This window comes from Populus euphratica, unplaced genomic scaffold (genome assembly GCF_000495115.2).
Source record: "Populus euphratica unplaced genomic scaffold, PopEup_1.0 scaffold439.1, whole genome shotgun sequence".
Taxonomy (NCBI): Eukaryota; Viridiplantae; Streptophyta; class Magnoliopsida; order Malpighiales; family Salicaceae; genus Populus; species Populus euphratica.
This window is the reverse complement of record NW_011500088.1, coordinates 182,291-201,941: the sequence shown is the minus strand read 5'-3', so window position 1 is coordinate 201,941 and position 19,651 is coordinate 182,291. Positions and strand designations below refer to the sequence as shown.

General features: G+C 32.0%; 3 protein-coding genes across 4 annotated transcripts; 2 read left to right on the top strand and 1 right to left on the bottom strand.

Annotated features, from left to right (window-relative positions):
- The first annotated feature begins 7,398 nt into the window (after positions 1-7,398).
- Positions 7,399-10,696, top strand: LOC105109048 (probable inactive receptor kinase At4g23740). 2 transcript variants are annotated; one of them, XM_011003634.1, is made up of 3 exons: positions 7,399-7,857; positions 8,372-9,635; positions 9,725-10,696. In XM_011003634.1, exons 2-3 carry the CDS (start codon positions 8,402-8,404, stop codon positions 10,393-10,395), a joined length of 1,905 nt encoding a protein of 634 aa, XP_011001936.1. In that variant the 5' UTR covers positions 7,399-7,857; positions 8,372-8,401; the 3' UTR covers positions 10,396-10,696. The 2 variants fall into 2 exon arrangements, with proteins under 2 accessions (XP_011001936.1, XP_011001938.1); XM_011003636.1 differs by lacking the exon at positions 7,399-7,857 and adding an exon at positions 7,864-8,136.
- A 519-nt stretch (positions 10,697-11,215) lies between these two features.
- LOC105109049 (myosin heavy chain IB-like) lies at positions 11,216-14,035 on the bottom strand. The gene is made up of 4 exons (XM_011003637.1): positions 13,643-14,035; positions 12,151-12,469; positions 11,747-11,805; positions 11,216-11,581 (listed from the first exon to the last, which is right to left on the bottom strand). Exons 1-4 carry the CDS (start codon positions 13,911-13,913, stop codon positions 11,550-11,552), a joined length of 681 nt encoding a protein of 226 aa, XP_011001939.1. The 5' UTR covers positions 13,914-14,035; the 3' UTR covers positions 11,216-11,549.
- A 2,062-nt stretch (positions 14,036-16,097) lies between these two features.
- On the top strand, positions 16,098-19,447 carry LOC105109043 (ubiquitin-conjugating enzyme E2 10). Its single transcript, XM_011003628.1, has 5 exons — positions 16,098-16,225; positions 16,325-16,411; positions 16,890-17,017; positions 18,390-18,494; positions 19,044-19,447. The coding sequence occupies exons 2-5, from the start codon at positions 16,342-16,344 to the stop codon at positions 19,185-19,187; spliced, it is 447 nt and encodes a 148-aa protein (XP_011001930.1). The 5' UTR covers positions 16,098-16,225; positions 16,325-16,341; the 3' UTR covers positions 19,188-19,447.
- Positions 19,448-19,651: the final 204 nt, after the last annotated feature.

The window sequence follows — 19,651 nt, the reverse complement described above, 5'->3', positions numbered from 1 at the left end:
TGAGCCCAGCCCATCATCAGATGCCTGGAGTGTTCTAAAAGCAGTCATTTTATATGTATTTGGGCTGGCTCTCAACCGGACCTCCGTCATCATCGTGGTCTGGTCCTGGGGCTGTGTTCTGTGACTGACTCAGCTAAAGCTTCCTTCTTTTCTTGCCATGGATGCTTAGGTTCAAATCTAATGCAGGGATATGAAAGAAAATCATTGACATTGCATATGTTTGACAATGGACCAGCCATTTCGGCAGTCCACAAGAAGATCCCAGAACTAAATCAGACAGGCCAGTTGCTGGACAATACAGCCGAATGGACCAGCCATTTGCCATTTATGAATAAAAACCAATGAACCCACCAGAGCAGGCAGCTCTTGAATTTGATGTTTGAAACGTTTAATGATGAAGCAAGGTTGTGTAGAGGTTGTGTGGAGGGTTACTATCTCCATTTGGTTTACTTCTTGGTCCTCATCGGGCAGCCTTGATGATCCTACTTTCGAAGCGTATGTGTTTCTTATTACAACATTTCTCTTCCCAGTCGGTATGTGTTTTGTTTATTTGGATGTAAAGCCGTTTGTGTTTTGTTCTGATAGCAACTTCAAAAATATTTAGTTAATTAATATATATAATTTTATATAGATCTTACTGAAAATTCTATTTTAGAACTTTTATTAAAAAAAAGAAGCTATAATTTATAGGGTTTTTAAATTTATTTTTATAAATCACAACAGTAAAAGTTACCATAATACTAAAACACACATTTCTCTTTCCACTCTATTTGTTTTTTTCACTATGTAGTATTGGTTGTGTTTTGCCCTACTCATAAATTTGTAAATGTTTAATTAATCAACATACATTATAGTTTTATATGGATTCCACTAAAAACTATATAAAAAAACTATAATTTATATATTTTTTAAAATTTATTTTTTGAAACTATAATCATAGAAGTTATTACAATATCAAAGACATTTTATTTTGATTGTCTAATAAACAATTAAGTAATTAGTAATTTCTTATGATAATTACTATCAATCAAGTGCATCTTAGCTTGCATATATTATTCAAGAAAATCTTCAGTATTATAATGTTCTTTCTACCATATACTAAAAAAAAATGTACGATCTTTCACGATATGGCATGTTATGATATAATATAAGGTAATGTAATGGATGTGTGGAATAATTTTTCCATTTCACCAAACAGTGCACGCCTCTAGAAAAATTGTAATTTTTTCTAGTCAAAGACAAACTTACCGACAGCATTAATGACATTTTCTTGGCTATTAAACCCTGTCTAAGGGCACTTAACCTCACGTCCTTGTGGCACACCCAACTCCTTAGGGCCCTACAAGCTTTCTTAAATCTGTGCAGCTAACGTTGAATTTGCTTATATATAATTAAAGAACCACTCCTTTCCCTCTTAAATTTAACAATAATTTTCCTTCTTTCTCAAAATTTTATTTGAGATCGAATTTCTTTTATATTTATTTTAGCATTCATAACACTTTCCATGCAATTGTAAAACTCTAACCATTAACTTCCAATTAGAAAAAAATGGCGTGTAGATTAGAATATCATTGCTTCTTTCACATAAAATATAATTAATAAAGCTTAAGCACTTAGAAAAATAGTAATTAAACTCAACCCAATTCAATTCAATTCAATATATTTGCTTCAAAAACCAAAAAATTGAGAGCTCGATCTTCTTAATTGTATTTTAATTTGAATTAAAAATGATTTTAATCAAATTAAATCTCGATAAGAATTAGTTAAATCCAATCTAAATTTATTTAAGTAATTGTTAAAGAGTTTTTTAAAAAAGAAAAAATAAATAACATCATTATAATAAAAAAATTAATGGTTAGATTTATCTGATAATCAATAAATTAACTCAATAATTTAGTGATTCGAAATATTTTTGGAGTCAAACGCTAAATTAATCAATTCTGACAACTATACTTAAAACTTTAACAAAGTCAATATGGTTTTTTTAGAACAAACGCCTACGTGATCTCGAGCAAACTACATTGAGTTACAAGTGAGCTTAGATCCTCTGAGACATTAATGCAGATAATTTTCAAAGAGTGTATTCATGATTCTTGTCCTTGTATTAATAACTGGATGATATCGGAAGCCAGGGGCAAGTTCTGGCTTCTAATTAATTACAATGGAATTGCAAGTTGGGTGTTTCTTCGCTGTACAAGCACATTAACACCAGAGATTTGCGTATTTTTGGAAATATTAGGAGTATATAATTAATGAATAATGGGTGTTTAGCTGTTTTCTTTAATCAAATTCAATATTAACTCACTAAATCATGTATTCAATTGTTTTTATTTTAAGCCCACTTCAAGTTAATTCCCCGGTTACGAGCTTGAATATCATGCCTTGAGATATTGGCATATGCCATGGAATCTTATAAAAAAAAACGAAAAAAGAAAAAGAAAAGGAGAAATAATATAAAAAATAAATTAACCACACATATTCCTTACAAAAATTAAATTAATTTAATACCATATCAACTCTATAACGTATCCATATCAGCTAGAATTAAGTTATGGTACGGACTGCGTGTTTAAAAACAATCTGTAACAATTCCAATTATCATCCAAATGAAATCTCATGGAGTTATGACATTTATAGATGGTTGATGCTAAAATCAATAAATACCCTTTGTGACTTTAGCAATTCTAAGGGTGCCTTGATTTGCTGATGCCGTGGGAAGCATTAGTTTATAGCAAGGTAATACCAATCCTACAAGTGCCTTGATCAGATGCTCTGGGCAGACAAGAGGCTGTGTGCATTAACTGTGATTTTCTCTCGGCAGTGACAACTTTGTCGGATTTTGCCAATGCAAGCACAACGCTAAATAAGAGTGGACAAGTGGTAAGAATTTGGAATCAAGATGTTTGTTCTCTGTGGTCTCAGGTTCGAGTTCTTGATTGCTCATATGATGGCCACTGGAGGCTTACATGGTCGTTAACTTTAGGGTCTGTGGGATTAGTCGTGGTGCGTGCAAGCTGACCCGGACACCCACGTTAATCTAAAAAAAAAAGGTTGGGCAAGTGGGCATTCCAGTGCTTGGCCTAGTGGTGGAAGGGGCTTATCTCTTTCCACTGCACCTGGATTCGAGCCCTGACATGCATGTCTGTTACCCCCGCGGTGCCTTACATGCCTACTGGGTTTGCAGGGTATTCAGTGGGTCGTGAGGATTAGTCGTGGTGCGTGCAAGCTGGCCCGGACACCCCACGTAAATAAAAAAAAAAGATTGGACAAGTGGGAATCGCACTTGATGTAATGAATAAGTTGTAACTTGTAAAGAGCTTTCGTAAAAAATATTTATTTTTTTAATATATATATATTAACTAAGGTGAATATATATAATTTAACTTGTGATAATTTTAATTAATTTTATAAATTTTAAAATTAATAATCATGTAAATTTCCAATGACTTTAAAAAAACTCAAATTTATAATTATTAAATAGCAAACTCAAAACCTGACCAGTTAAATTATTTCTTAGAGTTATTTGTTTTTTAAATTGATTTAATACAATGATATAAAAAATATAATTTTATTTAAATAATCATTATTACAAAACCAAGTAGTTACATGCAAATTTATCACATGCCCCCTTTAATTTTGACTCACTAACCTTACAACAACCGTTCACTAACCGTTTGAGTGAAGACCGTAGAAATGGTAGCTACCGAATTGGTTGCTTGACATTATTCTGAAATATTGAGGATTAAATTTTTGAGATTTATCTCAAAAAATATCCTAGTTATTGAGTCATGGGAGACTTCATATGGGTCTAACTTAAAAAAAATGGTTCCAGTTTTTTTTAAAAGAAAAATCTTGTTTTTTTATTGATCAAGTTTGAAAGGATTTATCTTAATCAAACTTACATGTTATCTAAATCTAATCAAATTATTATTAAAATTGATATAAATTATAATATAGCTCAAATCAAACTTTGAACAAGAACTTTGAATTTATTTGTTTTTATATTTTAAAAGTATTTAAAAAATTAATTTTTTATTTTAAATTATTTTTTATATTTTTCATATTATTTTAATATATTAATATAAAAAATAAATTAAAAAATATTATTTTGATATTCCAAGCAAAAAACACTTTGACAATAAATCATAATCACATTACCAAATGGGTTCTTTGTTGAGTGAGTAGTGTTCGTTGTTGTAGTAATATTTATTTTTTAAAGTGTTTTTTTAATGTGAAAATATATTAAAATAATATTTTTATTATTTTTTAAATTTTATTTTTAATATATATATATATATATATATTAAAATAATTAAAAAAAACTTTATTTAAAAAAAAAAAACAAATCATCCGGAAAACAAACTATGTCTTAAGTCAAGCCGGCATGATGAGGCTATCCAAAAGTAAGAGACGGTAACTTGAATATCACATGCACACCTCTTCTCTTACCAACCTGTGTGTGTACGCGCGCGCGGGGGATAAAACAGTTAATTTAATTTGAAGTCTTGTTTTTACCATCTAAAGAACCGAAAGAAAGAAATAAAAACATGCAGATGGATGTGATTTATTGTTCATATTCTATGATCCAACCAAACGAGTTGATGAGATTATTGATAGGTAGCTCTGAAATTACATCAAAGAAATAAATGTCACTCCCTGTTTTAAAGATATAATAAATATAGTTATGATTGTTTTTTAAAATATTTTTTATTGAAAAATATATTAAATTAATTTTTTTATTTTAAAAAATTATTTTTAGTATAGCATATGAAAATAATTTAAAAATATAATTTGAAGCAATGAAAAAATAAAATATTTTTAAAATATAAAACAAATAAACCCACCTGCATTTTATCCCATTCAAGCAATGATGATGATAGGGCTTGTTTATATTTGTGATTCAATTTATTTTTTAAAAATATTAAATTAATATTTTTTTAAAGTATTTTTTATGGTTTTAATATATTAATATTAAAATCTAATAAAAAATTACTTATAAAAAAAATATCTGACACCGCTCAAAATAAACTAATTAGAATGAAACCCATGTTTTATAGTAAAAGCCATAAAAAAAATAAAAGGTTGAGCGGTAATAATTTTAGACTCACGGGTGATCTTCTCTCATGGCAAGAAATGCTGCCTTGGACCCTCTTTTATTTATTAAAAAAAAAAAAGCATATAGTAAAAGTCCTTAAATGTGACGCACCTCTCACCGCCCATTTAATTATTACAGCTTTGTTTATACATTTTCCATGGTCAGCAATTTCTTTCTTACAGGAAGAAGCATCCATGGTGGATAACTTGGGCCCACAAGTTAGGTATATAATATTTAATCTACAAATATATAATACACAACTATATAATTAGATTAATACCATAGCAAGCAGTCCCCGAGCAGTTTTACAACTGATATGTCGATTTACTTTACATATAATTATTTAGGTTGATGGTTTGTATTTTTTAAATATTTTTTTTACAATTAATTATTTTTTTATTTTTGGGATATATATATATATATATATATATATATGAATTTAAATCTAAATCTATGATCATATATTTTTAGTTGCTATTCATTTAAGGTATCTTTATATGTTTTTAGTAAGATTTTATTATATTGATAAATATATTAAGTAATAAATTAAAAGGTGTGAAGAATTTACTGTTTATTAACACTCAATACATTATGGATTATAATAGCAATTTACATTATATTTCTCTCTCTCTCTTTATTTTTTTAATTTTTTTTTCAACTTTCTCTTTTTAATTTTTTTTGTTTATTTTTTAAAAAAATATATTTGTTGATTTTACTTTTTTAATATTGATCTAATTAAAATTTTCACTTTATAATTTTTTCTTTTAAAATATTATAAATTGCTACAATGTTTTCCTACATAGTTTTTCTATTTTTTTTTTTTAAAAAAATTATATTTATTGATTATATTTTTTTAATATTGAGCTGATTGAGAATTTAGTTTAGTAATTTTTTTCTTTGAAATATTGTTGATTGTTATAGTGTTTCTCCACATGATTTTTTTTATTTTTGTTTTTTGATGATTTTCTCTAAAATTATCTTTTTTATTTTATTTTTTAATATTGAGCTGGTTAAAAATTACGATTACAATATATAAGAAAAACACTGTAACTTTTTTTTATAAATTATTGTGAATTGTCATAGTGCTTTTTCTTATATGTTTTTTTTCCAGTTTTTTTTTAATATTTTTTTTATAAAATTATCTTTGTTGATTTTTTTTTTTAATGTTAAGCTAGTTAGAATTTAACTTTATAATAAAGATTAATCATGTGGGGAAAGTATTGTAACTTTCCTCACAAAATAATGTGGATTGCTAGAGTGTCTCTCAACATGGTTTTTTTCTTATGATTTTTTCAAAAAATTTTTTGTTATTTTTTTTAATATTGAGCTAATTGAGAATTATAATTACAAATAAGGTTAAATCATGTGGGGATGCACTGTAGCTTTTATCACAAAACATTGTGCATTACTACAATATTTCCAACATGGTTTTTTTTTTGTTATTTTTTTATAAAATTATCTCTATCGATTTTATTTTTTTAATTTTGAGCTTAATGAGAAATTAGATTTGTAATTTTTTTCTTTAAAACACCATGAATTGTTGTAGTATTTTTCCATATGATTCTTTTTAATGTTTTTTTCAAAATTATCTTTGTTGATTTTGTTTAATATTGAGTTGGTTAAAAATTATAATTACAATAAAGCTAAATCATATAGGAAAAACGTTGTAGTTTTTCTCACAAAATATTGTGGATTACTACAATATTTCTCTAAATGATTTTTTTATGATTTTTTTATAAAATTATTTTTGTCGATTTTATTGGAGAAAATACTATAATTTTCCTCACAAAACATTGTTAATTTCTACATCATTTTTTCTTATAGGTTTTTTTCCTTCCAAAATTATCTCTGTTGGTTGTTTTTTTAATATTAAGTTAGTAGAGAATTTAATTTTGTAATTTTTTTTGTTTTTTATTAAAATAAAACTAAATTATATGGTGAAAACACTGTATCTTTCTTCACAAAATATTATAAATTGCTACAAATAATTTTGTTCAATCTCTAAATTTTTTATTACTAATATAAATTTTTTTCTATCATGAAATATTAGCTTATCATATCTTTAATTTTTATTATTTATTTAATATTAATTTAAAATTATAATATTATTAAATACATTTATTTTATAAACACACTGCATTGTACAATAATACCATCTCATAAAAAAAAAAAAGTTCATTCTATGTATTCACGTGGATCTATCACACACATTTTAAAAAACTCTATTTACAAAAAGCCATACTAAGAATACCACAACAAGAAACGAGGGGAGAGAGAGAGAGAGAGTATACCAGTATAGTAATGGTAGTGGTTGGGTACGGTTAGGTTAGGGTTATGAGTTATTATTAGCATATAATGCATCTTCCAATACGTTGTCTCTCTTTGTCTCCACATGCACCCTCCTGTTCGTGCGCATGGACTTTGCTTTCTCCATGATTATCTAATTAGTTTCTTGCATGTGATGCTGCTATCTCAAGCAAAAACAGCTCATATTCATCAATCTTCTCCATCATTAATAATCATCATCATTTATCATTGTCGTCTAGTACTTTTCCAACCTTTTCTTTCCTTCCTTTTGTCTGATTTCTCGAGAATGTACGTACCTGGTTCTGTCTTCTTCTTCTTTTGCTTCTTAACATTGAATATTCATGGGGATTGTTAAGACTGTTTCACGGGAAAGATAGGGGGACTAGTAGTCAAGCTGGTTGCTTGCGGATGTGGTGGCTCTTTAGCTAAGTTTTGAAGTGTCCTTCATCCAATCAGTAAGTTTTGTTTCTTTAGAATTGAACCCTTTTGTATATCTTGCTTTCTTTCTGTTTTTAGCTCTTTGCTGCTGCCTGCTTGGTTTATGAGAAAAAGAAAATGAAGGAAAGCAAAAGAAAATGACAAGGAAAGTTGTGCTAGGCTCAAAATGTAATATTGCTCAAGTATAGAATTCAGAATTTTGAAATCCTGTTCTATGTACTCACACTTTCTCAGTAACCAAAGATGTTTGGTAAAAGAGAGCTGCAAAAGTCAATAAAGAACCAACACAGTGTCTGGTAGGTTTCCTAAGCAACTAATTTTGACTAAATGTGTCCTAATAGTAAAAGTCAGAGTTGTTAGTCATCCTTTTCTAGATAACTTGTAAGAAATTCATCCACTTCTTAATGAAAACAAGCATATCCTAGAGAGAGCATATCTGTTTCTGTTTCTGTTTCTAATTCTGATCCATCTTTAACTACATTCATGTAGATGTGCCAAGATTTGTGAAGAAACTTAGCTGTTCATCTGCAGATTTGTTCAACTGTTTGTTACTGAGAGAAAATGAACATGAAAAGAGGTCTGCAGTTCATTTTCTCAGCATTCCTCTTCTTTGGAGAAGTTTTCTTGTCAATCACTGCTGACCCAGTTGATGATAAACAAGCTTTATTGGATTTCCTTCACAATATTCGTCACTCTCACCCTGTCAATTGGCATGAGAATACTTCTGTGTGCAATAGCTGGACAGGTGTGTCCTGTAGCAATGATAACTCTAGAGTTACAGCCCTCAGGTTGCCTGGAGTCGGTTTTCGTGGCCCAATTCCACCCAACACTCTTGGTCGTTTGTCAGCAATTCAGATCCTAAGCCTCAGATCTAATGGTATATCAGGTTATTTCCCTTATGATGAATTCTCCAAGCTCGGAAACTTAACTATCCTTTTTCTTCAATCCAACAACTTCTCTGGCCCATTGCCTTCAGATTTCTCAATTTGGAATAATCTCACTATTCTTAATCTTTCCAATAATGGCTTCAATGGGAGAATTCCACCTTCAATATCAAATTTGACTCACCTCACAGCTTTGAGCCTTGCTAACAACTCCCTTTCAGGCAATATTCCTGATATAAATGTTCCTAGTTTACAACATCTAGATTTAACCAACAATAATTTTACAGGAAGTTTGCCTAAGTCTCTTGAAAGATTTCCAAGTTCTGCATTTTCTGGTAACAATCTTTCATCAGAAAATGCCCTTCCTCCTGCTCTTCCAGTTCATCCACCAAGTTCCCAACCATCAAAAAAATCCTCAAAATTAAGTGAACCTGCAATATTGGCGATAGCTATTGGTGGCTGTGTACTGGGGTTTGTGGTTCTTGCTTTTATGATTGTTGTTTGCCACTCTAAGAAACAAAGGGAAGGTGGGTTAGCAACAAAGAACAAAGAGGTGTCTTTGAAGAAAACAGCTTCAAAGAGCCAAGAGCAGAACAACAGGCTATTCTTTTTCGAGCATTGTAGTCTTGCATTTGACTTGGAGGACTTGTTGAGAGCATCTGCAGAGGTTCTTGGTAGGGGAACGTTTGGGATAGCTTATAAGGCCGCACTCGAGGAGGCAACCACAGTGGTGGTGAAGAGGTTGAAGGAAGTGGCTGTGCCAAAAAAGGAGTTTGAGCAGCAAATGATTGCTGTTGGGAGTATTAGGCATGTAAATGTGTCTCCATTAAGGGCGTATTACTATTCCAAGGATGAGAAACTAATGGTCTATGACTTCTATGAAGAGGGCAGTGTGTCTGCAATGCTACATGGTATGTCAAAAACCTTTTCAGTGATACATTCTGTTATGCAGCTTTCAGAGATGTTGCTGACCATAGAAAATGAATCTTATACTTTGCAGTTAAGAGAGGGGAGGGCCATAATCCTGTGGACTGGGAAACAAGGCTGAAAATTGCAATTGGTGCAGCAAGGGGCATTGCTCATATCCACACACAGAATGCTGGCAAACTTGTCCATGGAAACATAAAATCATCAAACATTTTCCTCAATTCCCAAGGATATGGCTGCGTATCAGATATCGGTTTGGCATCATTGATGAGCCCAATGCCCCCACCAGTAATGAGGGCTGCAGGCTATCGTGCCCCAGAAGTAACAGACACCAGGAAAGCAACCCATGCATCTGATGTCTATAGTTATGGGGTTTTGCTGCTTGAGCTTCTCACTGGAAAATCCCCCATGCATACCACGGGTGGTGATGAGGTTGTTCACTTGGTGAGGTGGGTGAATTCTGTGGTAAGAGAAGAGTGGACTGCTGAAGTATTTGATTTAGAGCTCTTAAGGTATCCTAATATTGAGGAGGAAATGGTGGAGATGCTACAGATAGGACTATCTTGTGTAGTGAGGATGCCAGAGCAGAGACCCAAAATGCCTGATGTGGTGAAAATGGTTGAGGAAATTCGGCAAGTAAGTACCGAAAACCCACCATCCTCTGACAGTAAACTAGAAATTTCAGTTGCAACCCCATCACCACAAGCAGCTGAAGTAGGTTCTACCTCTTCTGTTCAACAGTGAGATTGTTTCTTCCTGCTATTAGTTGTTGTAATACAATTTTTGTCTTCAAATTTTTGAATTGGGCAGTTGGTTTGGGTTAATTGAGTTTATTTGCTGTATATCTTTATATTTCTGTGAGAAATTTTGTCATGAAGTTAGTTTAACTACCCACTTCAAGCCTCCAACTGTAGGCGAAGACAAGTTGGGTTCTCTTCTGTTGTCTTATTTAGTCAGGACTTCGATGTTATGGCTACGAGTCTGTAATTTTTGCAGCATAATGTAACTCGACCTCTCTCTGTATTTTGAGGGTGTGTTTGAGAAATGGATGGGTCCAGGATCAATGACTTGCGGCCCTGGTGCCTAACGTGCCAAAACCTACTTAATCAATGGCATCGAGCCATATTAACTGTCCCTTTAAATATATTTGGATGGACCTAGCTAGGTGCTTTCAAGAATCATGACCAGGTGCATTTACTCTCTTAATCTTCGGTCCTAGGCAGATTAATATAAGAAGAATACAAGACAAGTTTCCTTTAAAGAAACTAGTTATTGATGATTGACTGGTTGATCCATTCGAGGGGGATTCAGTAATCGAGTCCATGACATGGCTCTTAGGGCATGTTCATGCACTCAGCTGAGCAATCACCGCCTTAACGTGGCCGGCTGCAACAGCCTGCCTTCTCGGCATAAGCGTTTCTGAAGATGCGTTAGAACTGACTCTATCCATGCACAACCAAGATCCGCCCAATGGCATTCAATTTTCAAGGGAAACTGGGATTGAAGTAGCTGACAAGTTCAAAAGATCATCTCAAACTTCTGTTCTAAAATTGGGAACTCATAATACAAGATGAACGGGGATTAAATGTTATATGACACCGACACTTGGTGAACAGAATTCAGTGTTTGGAGTACCAATGTATATCGCAAATTATATTGCTTTTGAACATCCAAAATAATCTCATTTCATACAAACGAAACAACTTTCACAAGGAAAAAATTATCGTTCATTTACTATAGAGATTACACAGAAAAAATCAACATAAAAAAAAAATAGCAACCCTGATGCTGCGAGGATCCTCTCAACGCAATGGGCCAGTAACCTTCCCACTTTACAATGAACAGAGCGAATCTCCTGCATGGTCTATAAACATATAAAAACATTCGTGGACTGCTACTCACTTCCTTGTGATTCTGGTTTTTACACCACCTGAAACATGCATATAAAGAGATGTGAACAGAAGGCTTCATGAGCACAGGCAACTGATTTAACCAGATTACACTGTTATAGTGGTATAACTATATGGCAGGTGTAATAGATGGAGCAGTCATCTTATAAAATCACAAACAGTTTTGAGATTATGGAAACTCGGACCTTCGACTTCCTCAAACTCAATAACTTTTACCAATTCAGCATCCGCGTTGTACTCAAAGCTGCAAAGGTAAAAACAAATTTCAAAAGTGACTCAGTTTGCAAGGAATGGGAAAAGAACTGATTGGTAGCCTTCCTAATACTGGTCTTTAAGCAATACCATCTTTGCAGTTATTTTATGACTTGCGTACACAATAAGATCAAAGCACTATCATCCACAGTATTATTAGTTGTTCTCTTCCTCTAAACTAAGTCAGGATACCTTGCTTCAGAAATCAATAGCGTATGCATAAAATAACTATCCTTCAATAAAGTACCTATTTAGGATCATCCAAGAAAGCAAAGGAAAAGAAAAACATTGAATACCAATGCAAGAACAGTGAAAGATATCAGTTCAATCATTTTACCTATTGGAAAAGGCCACCTCAAGTTCATAGTCAGAAGCGCTCTTGGTAGCTTCAATTAACACAGTAACTATTTCAGTCTTTCGAGTACTGGCCATAAGAAGATCATACTCTGTTGGAATAATAATTGCAAAGAAATTATCACTCAATTCACTCAAACATATCTTTTCTACAGCTGCCAGAGCTATCCGTCGTTTAAGAGCATTAATCTCGGGGTCAATAATGTAAATGGCAAAGTCAGTTATTAACAATATGCGTTGTTTCATCTTCCCTGAACCTGTGAATTTCAAAACTTTATCGGCAAAGAGGACCTGCTTGTCACCTGCAAAAATAAAAAAGAAGCAAGTTTAAAGATATATTAAGCAAGGAAGAGTATTTAAACTTATATCAAATTAACAAGCTAACTCTTCCCTGAACTCTAAGATGATCTAAGTAAGCCATCATTCACGTCTCAGATCATGAATGAAATTCTCCCATATTTAGTCTAAGTGGGCCAGGAGGTGCTACATGGAGGGAGGGTTAAAGGACATTTCTCCATGTCAAATCATGAGCATGTTCCTTTTATTCAATCAATGTGTACTACTTTGTGTTGGTTTCAGGGGGTTGAAGGACTTAAGTTCATCAGAAATGCTAACACCATGCCTGTTTCAGGTCAGTAGACTGATCAGAAGCAGCCGCCTTAGCTGCCTATTCCTCCCCGCCCTATTCAAACATAAATGAATTGTATTTTGGTACTGTCTCTAACCAATGGTATATTCTAACATAAAGCAAAACACAAATGCACACCACAACTACGACTATTTTTCTAATTTTTTCTATTATAAAAATACACAATGAAGTATAAAGATTTCCATGAAAAAATGTTTATAAAAAAATCTCTTGGAAAAGGAGAGTTTCAATAAACCCCAAAACTTGCATGTTTTCACGTTATATGCTGCAGGGAATAATTTTAACAATGAAAAAGTTAAGACCGTTCTTCAATCTAAGAATTTCCAACATTCGGATAACATTCTTTCAAAGTTAACAAGACAATCCTGTTTCAACACAATTTGTCACTATTTTGACACTTACAGCCTACTTGCCTGCTTCTTCTTCTTCTTCTTCTTTTTTCTAAAGCAAAACCACGGCCTGGTGTAGAAATTCAGCAATAATTTCAATTGAATTATTTCTCAAGCACCAATTCCTAGTGTAGAAACCAAACAATAATATTCAACATGGTTAATTTCAAACTATACATATTTTGCGTTCTCTAGCCATACTGAATCAGCAAGAGAAGCAGAAAAACCAAAGCAAATTCAAATAAAAAAATAAATTAAAAAATTAAAAAATACATAAATTAATCACAAACCCACATGCCATTTACAAAGCAAGACCTCTAAAACCACATTAAACAAACTAATAACAAAAGATAATCAATACCCAGAAATCAATTATCAATAAAAAACAAAAAAAAATGCCCGGAAAAATTAAGAGAATTTGAAAAAGGCTGACTCACCTTGCTTCTGCAAAATCTTCATCAAATAAGAATGAGAAGCAACATCAAGATAATCCCCTTTAATATCTCTATGACGAGATGCTTTTCTTCGAACTTTTACACCCATGAACGGTTCTTGATCGTCACTCACACTGTTCTCTGTTGTTATTAATCGCGGTACTCCGTTGTTATTACTATCGTCTCCTTCTTCTCGATCGACACGTTCTTCTACGTTGTCGTATTTGGGGAGCTGTAAATCGGGGATTTGGACTCGCCGGTTGTATCGGTTCATGTTGTGATCGGTAAGTTTTTGGGGATGGTGAGTGATGGTGGCGGCTAAGTTGGTCCGGGTTGATTGGTGGGCGGCATGTGCTTTTGGCCTTAATTTCACGCTAGCCAATGTCACGTACTGGTTGGGTTGGGAATTTTATTAGGTCTTCTTAATAATAATAAATAAGAGAGAATAAATAAATAAAAGGCCTTTTACATTTTAACTATTTTTTTTTTAAAATAAAATAGTTTAGAGTCGCGGATGCAGCAATAAAAACGATTTCATAGAGGATATAAATAATGGTTATGATTATAATGCATTAACAATTCTTAATATTACATCATTGTTTAAAATAAAATTTTTAAATATATATAATAATACCATTTCTATTTATAGGTATTGAACTTTTTTCGAATTCTCTTAAAAAAATTAAAAATCAAAATATAATCTTAATCAAGTTTTCAATTAAAATGTATAAAATATTAACTCTATGAGCTCAATTAACCAGTTAAGTTTTAAATAGTCTAAACTTGATTAGAATATTTTTTTTATTTTTTTAAATAATATTATTTTAATGAAAACAAATAATCCAAGTTAACTATATAATTTTTGAGTTGACCCATTTATCTAAATTTTTTTGAAAATTAATTCTTAACCATGTAAAAATATAAAAATAAAAATAAAATATAAAATATTTAAAATTTAATTTAAATTTACTTTATAGTAAGCATCATTGTTACATAAGACGATAATCTTTAAAATTTGACTAGTTTTATTTAAATCAACTTATAGCTTGATAAATTATTTATTCCACATTGAAGAGGTCATTTTATTTTTTTATTTTTAAAATTATTTAAAAAATAATTTTACAAAAATCATTGAGAAATAAAATTAAATATGTTATTTTATAATATTTCACATAAAAACAAATATTCTAATAAAAAAGGTGTTTTATTTATGGATCACATATTAATTGAAAATCTATCTATCTATTTATTTTTATTCATGAGGAAATTGAGCAATTCAATTTTCATTTGTTAAAAAAAAAAAGCACTTTCCAAACATAAAATGATAACAAACTCATTACCCTTCGTTGTTTTTTAAGGAAATAAATGCCAGATGATGTCATATGACTGTCAACCAGTCATCAACTCATTAACGAGTTGATGAGTTGATAACCTGAGTCGAGCCAGCCGCGAAAGAGCTGGTCCAGCTAGGCGTCTAGTGCGTGCTCCGTTGAAGCCGCCCTCGCCAAAGACCAAAGCTAACGACACGGCACGGGCAAGAATATTCAACTTCATCCAGAGAATACGATTTGGTCCTTTAAGTATCATATAGTTTTCAAATAAGTTCTCAAACTGTAGATTCGTGCCATTTTATAGTTTATTTTATCAAATAATCATAGTTATTAGTTATTATCATAGTCTTCTAAATATTTTCAGTATAAGAAAACTTTGATGAAAGACTAGCTCATCCAAAGTTTTTTATTGTTTCTTTCTTAAAACTTTGGATTGCTGTAAAACCAAATGTAATTAAAAACTAATCATCAATTTAATTAGCGATGAATTGGGGTTAATTAGTAAGAAATATTTCTTTGATGACTGATATAAAACATTCTTAGAATTTAGAGCACCGACGTAGACAGCCATCCAAAAAAGAAGAAAAAGCAAAGATTATATTATATATTACTTTCGGCGAAAAAAAGGCTTGTAAGGTAACGGACAAAAAACGCGAAGCGTAGAATGAGTGTTTGCTTCTATTTTTCTTTTAAATGTTTCTTTAAAATACTTTTAATTTTAAAAAATATTAATTTTATAGTTTTTTTAGTATCAATGTGTATATAAAAATATTGTTTTATTTTAATATATTTTCAAACTAAAATTTATTTTAAAAACTATCTTTCTATTATAATTCCAAACAAATCAGTAAAGTCTTGCTTGTTATTAGAGTTGCCATATTTTTTTTAAAATTAAAATTTATATTTAAAATTATTTTTAAATCATTTTAATAATGTAATATTAAAAATAAATTTTAAAAAATAAAAATATTAAAAAAAAACTAATACCGCCCCTCACCCATTTACAAAATGGAAAAGAAACAGAACCATCCAATCACAAATGTCGACACCTTATTGTTAATTAATTTTTTTTAAAAAAAGACGGTCCACCAATTTATAATAATAACATAAAGTCCTCACCTTGCAGATTCCCTAATTTCACTCTTACTTTGCTCTTTTTTCTTCTCCCCACCCTCCATTCCCCTCTCTCTATCTCATCAAACAAATCTCGTAAAAAATTGAAGCCGTTAATTTCCAGAAGGAGAGGAGAGATCCGGTACGTCTCTCTCGAATTGTGTTCTGGTATGAGAGGATTGATCTGGAGAGAGAAAGAGAGTTGTCGATGTCGATGTTGATGCTTTTTTTTTTTTGGCAGGTAAAGTAGAAGATAAGATGGCATCGAAACGGATCTTGAAGGAATTGAAAGATTTACAGAAGGATCCTCCTACTTCATGCAGTGCCGGTATTATGACTTTTTTTGTTTTTAATTTTTTTTCCGTTTTGTTTGACTTCATTTCTTAATAGTTTTTTTAGTGTTTCGGTTGATCTGTGCCGGTATAATCTTTTTCGTTGTTTTGGTTGGAATTGATAATGATTTCGTTGATAATCTAAGGATGCATGCAGTTGAATAATACTGGCGATGATTAACTCTGATCGATAATTTTCTTTGTAAAAATGAAAATTCGATATTTTTAAGGGAAAGCGTAAAACAATATTGAATTTTTTTGTTAATTTTAAAAAATTATAGTTCAAAAACTTGTATAGTCTGACCACAGTGTGTATTATTTTAGGTTATTTTTTTTTAAGAAATTATTGTTATCCTGGCTATTCTTAATAATGGTAGGGGGTATGTATGCTGAATTAAAAGTTATTTTTTTCATGATTATTTTATTTAATGTTGTTTACTTGATGTGCTTGCTTTAATTATGGGAATGTTGCAGGTCCCGTTGCTGAAGACATGTTCCATTGGCAAGCAACAATTATGGGTCCTCCCGATAGTCCTTATGCTGGCGGTGTTTTCCTAGTTACTATTCATTTTCCTCCAGATTATCCATTTAAGCCTCCCAAGGTAAGTTTTTACTCTATACAAGCTTAACTTTTATTGTTCTGAATTATTTGAAAGTTTTGTCGAGTGCTAATAATATTCAGGTTTGGGTGAAGCAAGAAGTATCAAACAGATGTTTTAAAAATTCTATCTATATGTATTTCTCTTGAATGCTCTGTAATTGTATATCATTACCTATATTGTCTGTGTAAGTATTGCGATGCGAGTTGCAAGCTGATTTTGCAGATTTTCCCAGGTCATATGACTTTTGCTAACACAGAGCATGTACATACACTAGTTAACCTAAAGGAGGAATCTTTATGTATATGCCCTGATGAGGGAATAAGTTCTTTACTTGACAACAGAATAAAGTGGGTGCATATTTAATATACATGAAACTTCTGGCGCTTGTAAACTTGCATTTTCCATACCCTTTTCTTAATTCTTATTGTCAATGAATCATGCTTGTAGTTCCACTGTCACCAAGGCCTCCTTCTGGCAGAGGCCTTAGGTTTGAGCCTCTCATTTGTAACAAAGAAAAAGGCGCCATGATGTCATGGAGCATCTTCATGTTTCCTCCCATTCTTTTTTCCCCTCACCTCTTGCCCAATTCACAACAAGAATGAAGGGAGATTAGTATGGATGTTGAATTTATTCTCATCAGAAGTTGATTTATCTCAACATGAAGGTGTCTCATCTGTGAATATGTGCAATAGGTCGAGCTTTTATTAGTCTTATGCTGTTTCCAAATCAGCAGAATTGGAAGAAATATAGGGGGCTGTATGAAGTATAAAGTATAAGCATGCAAACCTGATTTCACAATATAAGCATGAGGCTGTTTGATAGGATTCAATGCTATGCCAGGTCCTGATACAATATGAGCTAAGATGTGAAGATATGTTAAATGATGCAGCTCTTGCATCTAAGGCTTGTGTATCAAACATCAACTTTTGGTAAGGATTTTAGAATAAGAATATGCTTTATTTCTTAATTGCACAAGAAGAAATTACAGCATTAATGAGGGTATGCTGCTAAAGCTCAAATCAGCTAAAGATGAAATAAATGGTATTGCATGAAAGGCTGAATATATAAACTGCCCTGATTGAATGGTTCTGCTTCTGCTTGCCCTCTTGTCATGCACAATATAAGAATTTACTAGTCAATTTGTTTGTTTGGTGAATTAACCACGGTAATCTATGACATTTCATTCATTGGTATTTGCCGAGAAGTTTTAGCTGCTTTCTTTTTGTGAATGCCTCATTGTATTCTTGGTGTATTGCTTCTGCATCTCATCATGTACTATTTATGGCACTCCTGCACATTTGGTCGAGAATTCAATCTCAAAAGCAGTTCTCTTTTTGTGCATGTGATTTCATTATGTGTATGTATCTTGCAGGTAGCATTCCGAACAAAGGTATTCCACCCAAATATAAATAGCAATGGCAGCATTTGCCTGGACATTTTGAAGGAGCAATGGAGCCCGGCTCTAACCATATCCAAGGTTCTTATTGTATAATCATTAAATCATTTATCTTGGAGTTGAGAAAAAAAATGCTGTTGATTACTTTAATGGATTTGTGACAGTCCGACATCTTGTCTGTGTTGGGAAGGGACTAAGTGGTTCATTTTCTTATAACCATTCTTGATGTGTTGATGAACCGAATTGTTCATTGCAACATATAGAGCTAATTTAGATCTTAGCAGCCCTCCTTTTCTTTCCCCTGATTTCTGAGAGCTTTCTGCAGAAAAGATATTTAGGACTCTAAAACTGTGCCGCCCTTGCCCTGGTCTATCATCTGCGGGGTTCGTCATTTTAAAGGGCCCTGGCGCCCTTTTTCCTTTCCAACAGGAAAGGTGGGCTGCCGCTATTCTTACTGATATTGGGCTTCGTTATCAGTTGATAAAATATTGTTTATTCATCAGCCACCTGCAGCTCTCTTTTCTCCCTTTTAAATGGGCTATTTTTAATTCGATGTCGTAGTGCAGGCTGACTTTTGAATTGCTAGTTATCATTGGTGATCAAGTAAACGAGCTCTGTTTCCATTTGTAGGTATTGCTCTCCATCTGCTCTTTGTTGACGGACCCTAACCCCGACGATCCATTGGTGCCCGAGATTGCTCATATGTACAAGACCGACAGGAACAAGTATGAGACGACTGCAAGAAGCTGGACCCAGAAGTATGCAATGGGCTAAGGGCTAAATGACCTGTGGTGTGTGAAATGGAGGGCCCTTTTTCTTCATTTCTTTCTCCTAAAGTTCTATTTATCGATGTTTGTTGGTCAATCTAAATGGGTGAAACTGGCCCATGCAGGTATGTTTCCATTGTTGTATGGATTAATTTGACCCTCGATGAAATGTCTCTAATTCAGTATGTCACCATGTAACTTCTAAATCTTATTGGGTTCTCCTATTTGTATGAGCAATTCCTTTCTTCACGTGTATTTTCTAGAAAAGCAAGTGTTTTCTGTTCAATTTAGTTTTTTGTTAAATTATTATGACTCATGGTCAAGTCATTTACTCACCTGGAAATTACCTTTGATTTTTAATCAAATGTTGTTGAGTCAAATTTTTTTTAATCAAAAGTTAAATTTAATTTAATACATTAATCTTGACCACACTAAATCTGAAAAATGTGTCGAGTCGATTTTTGATAAATA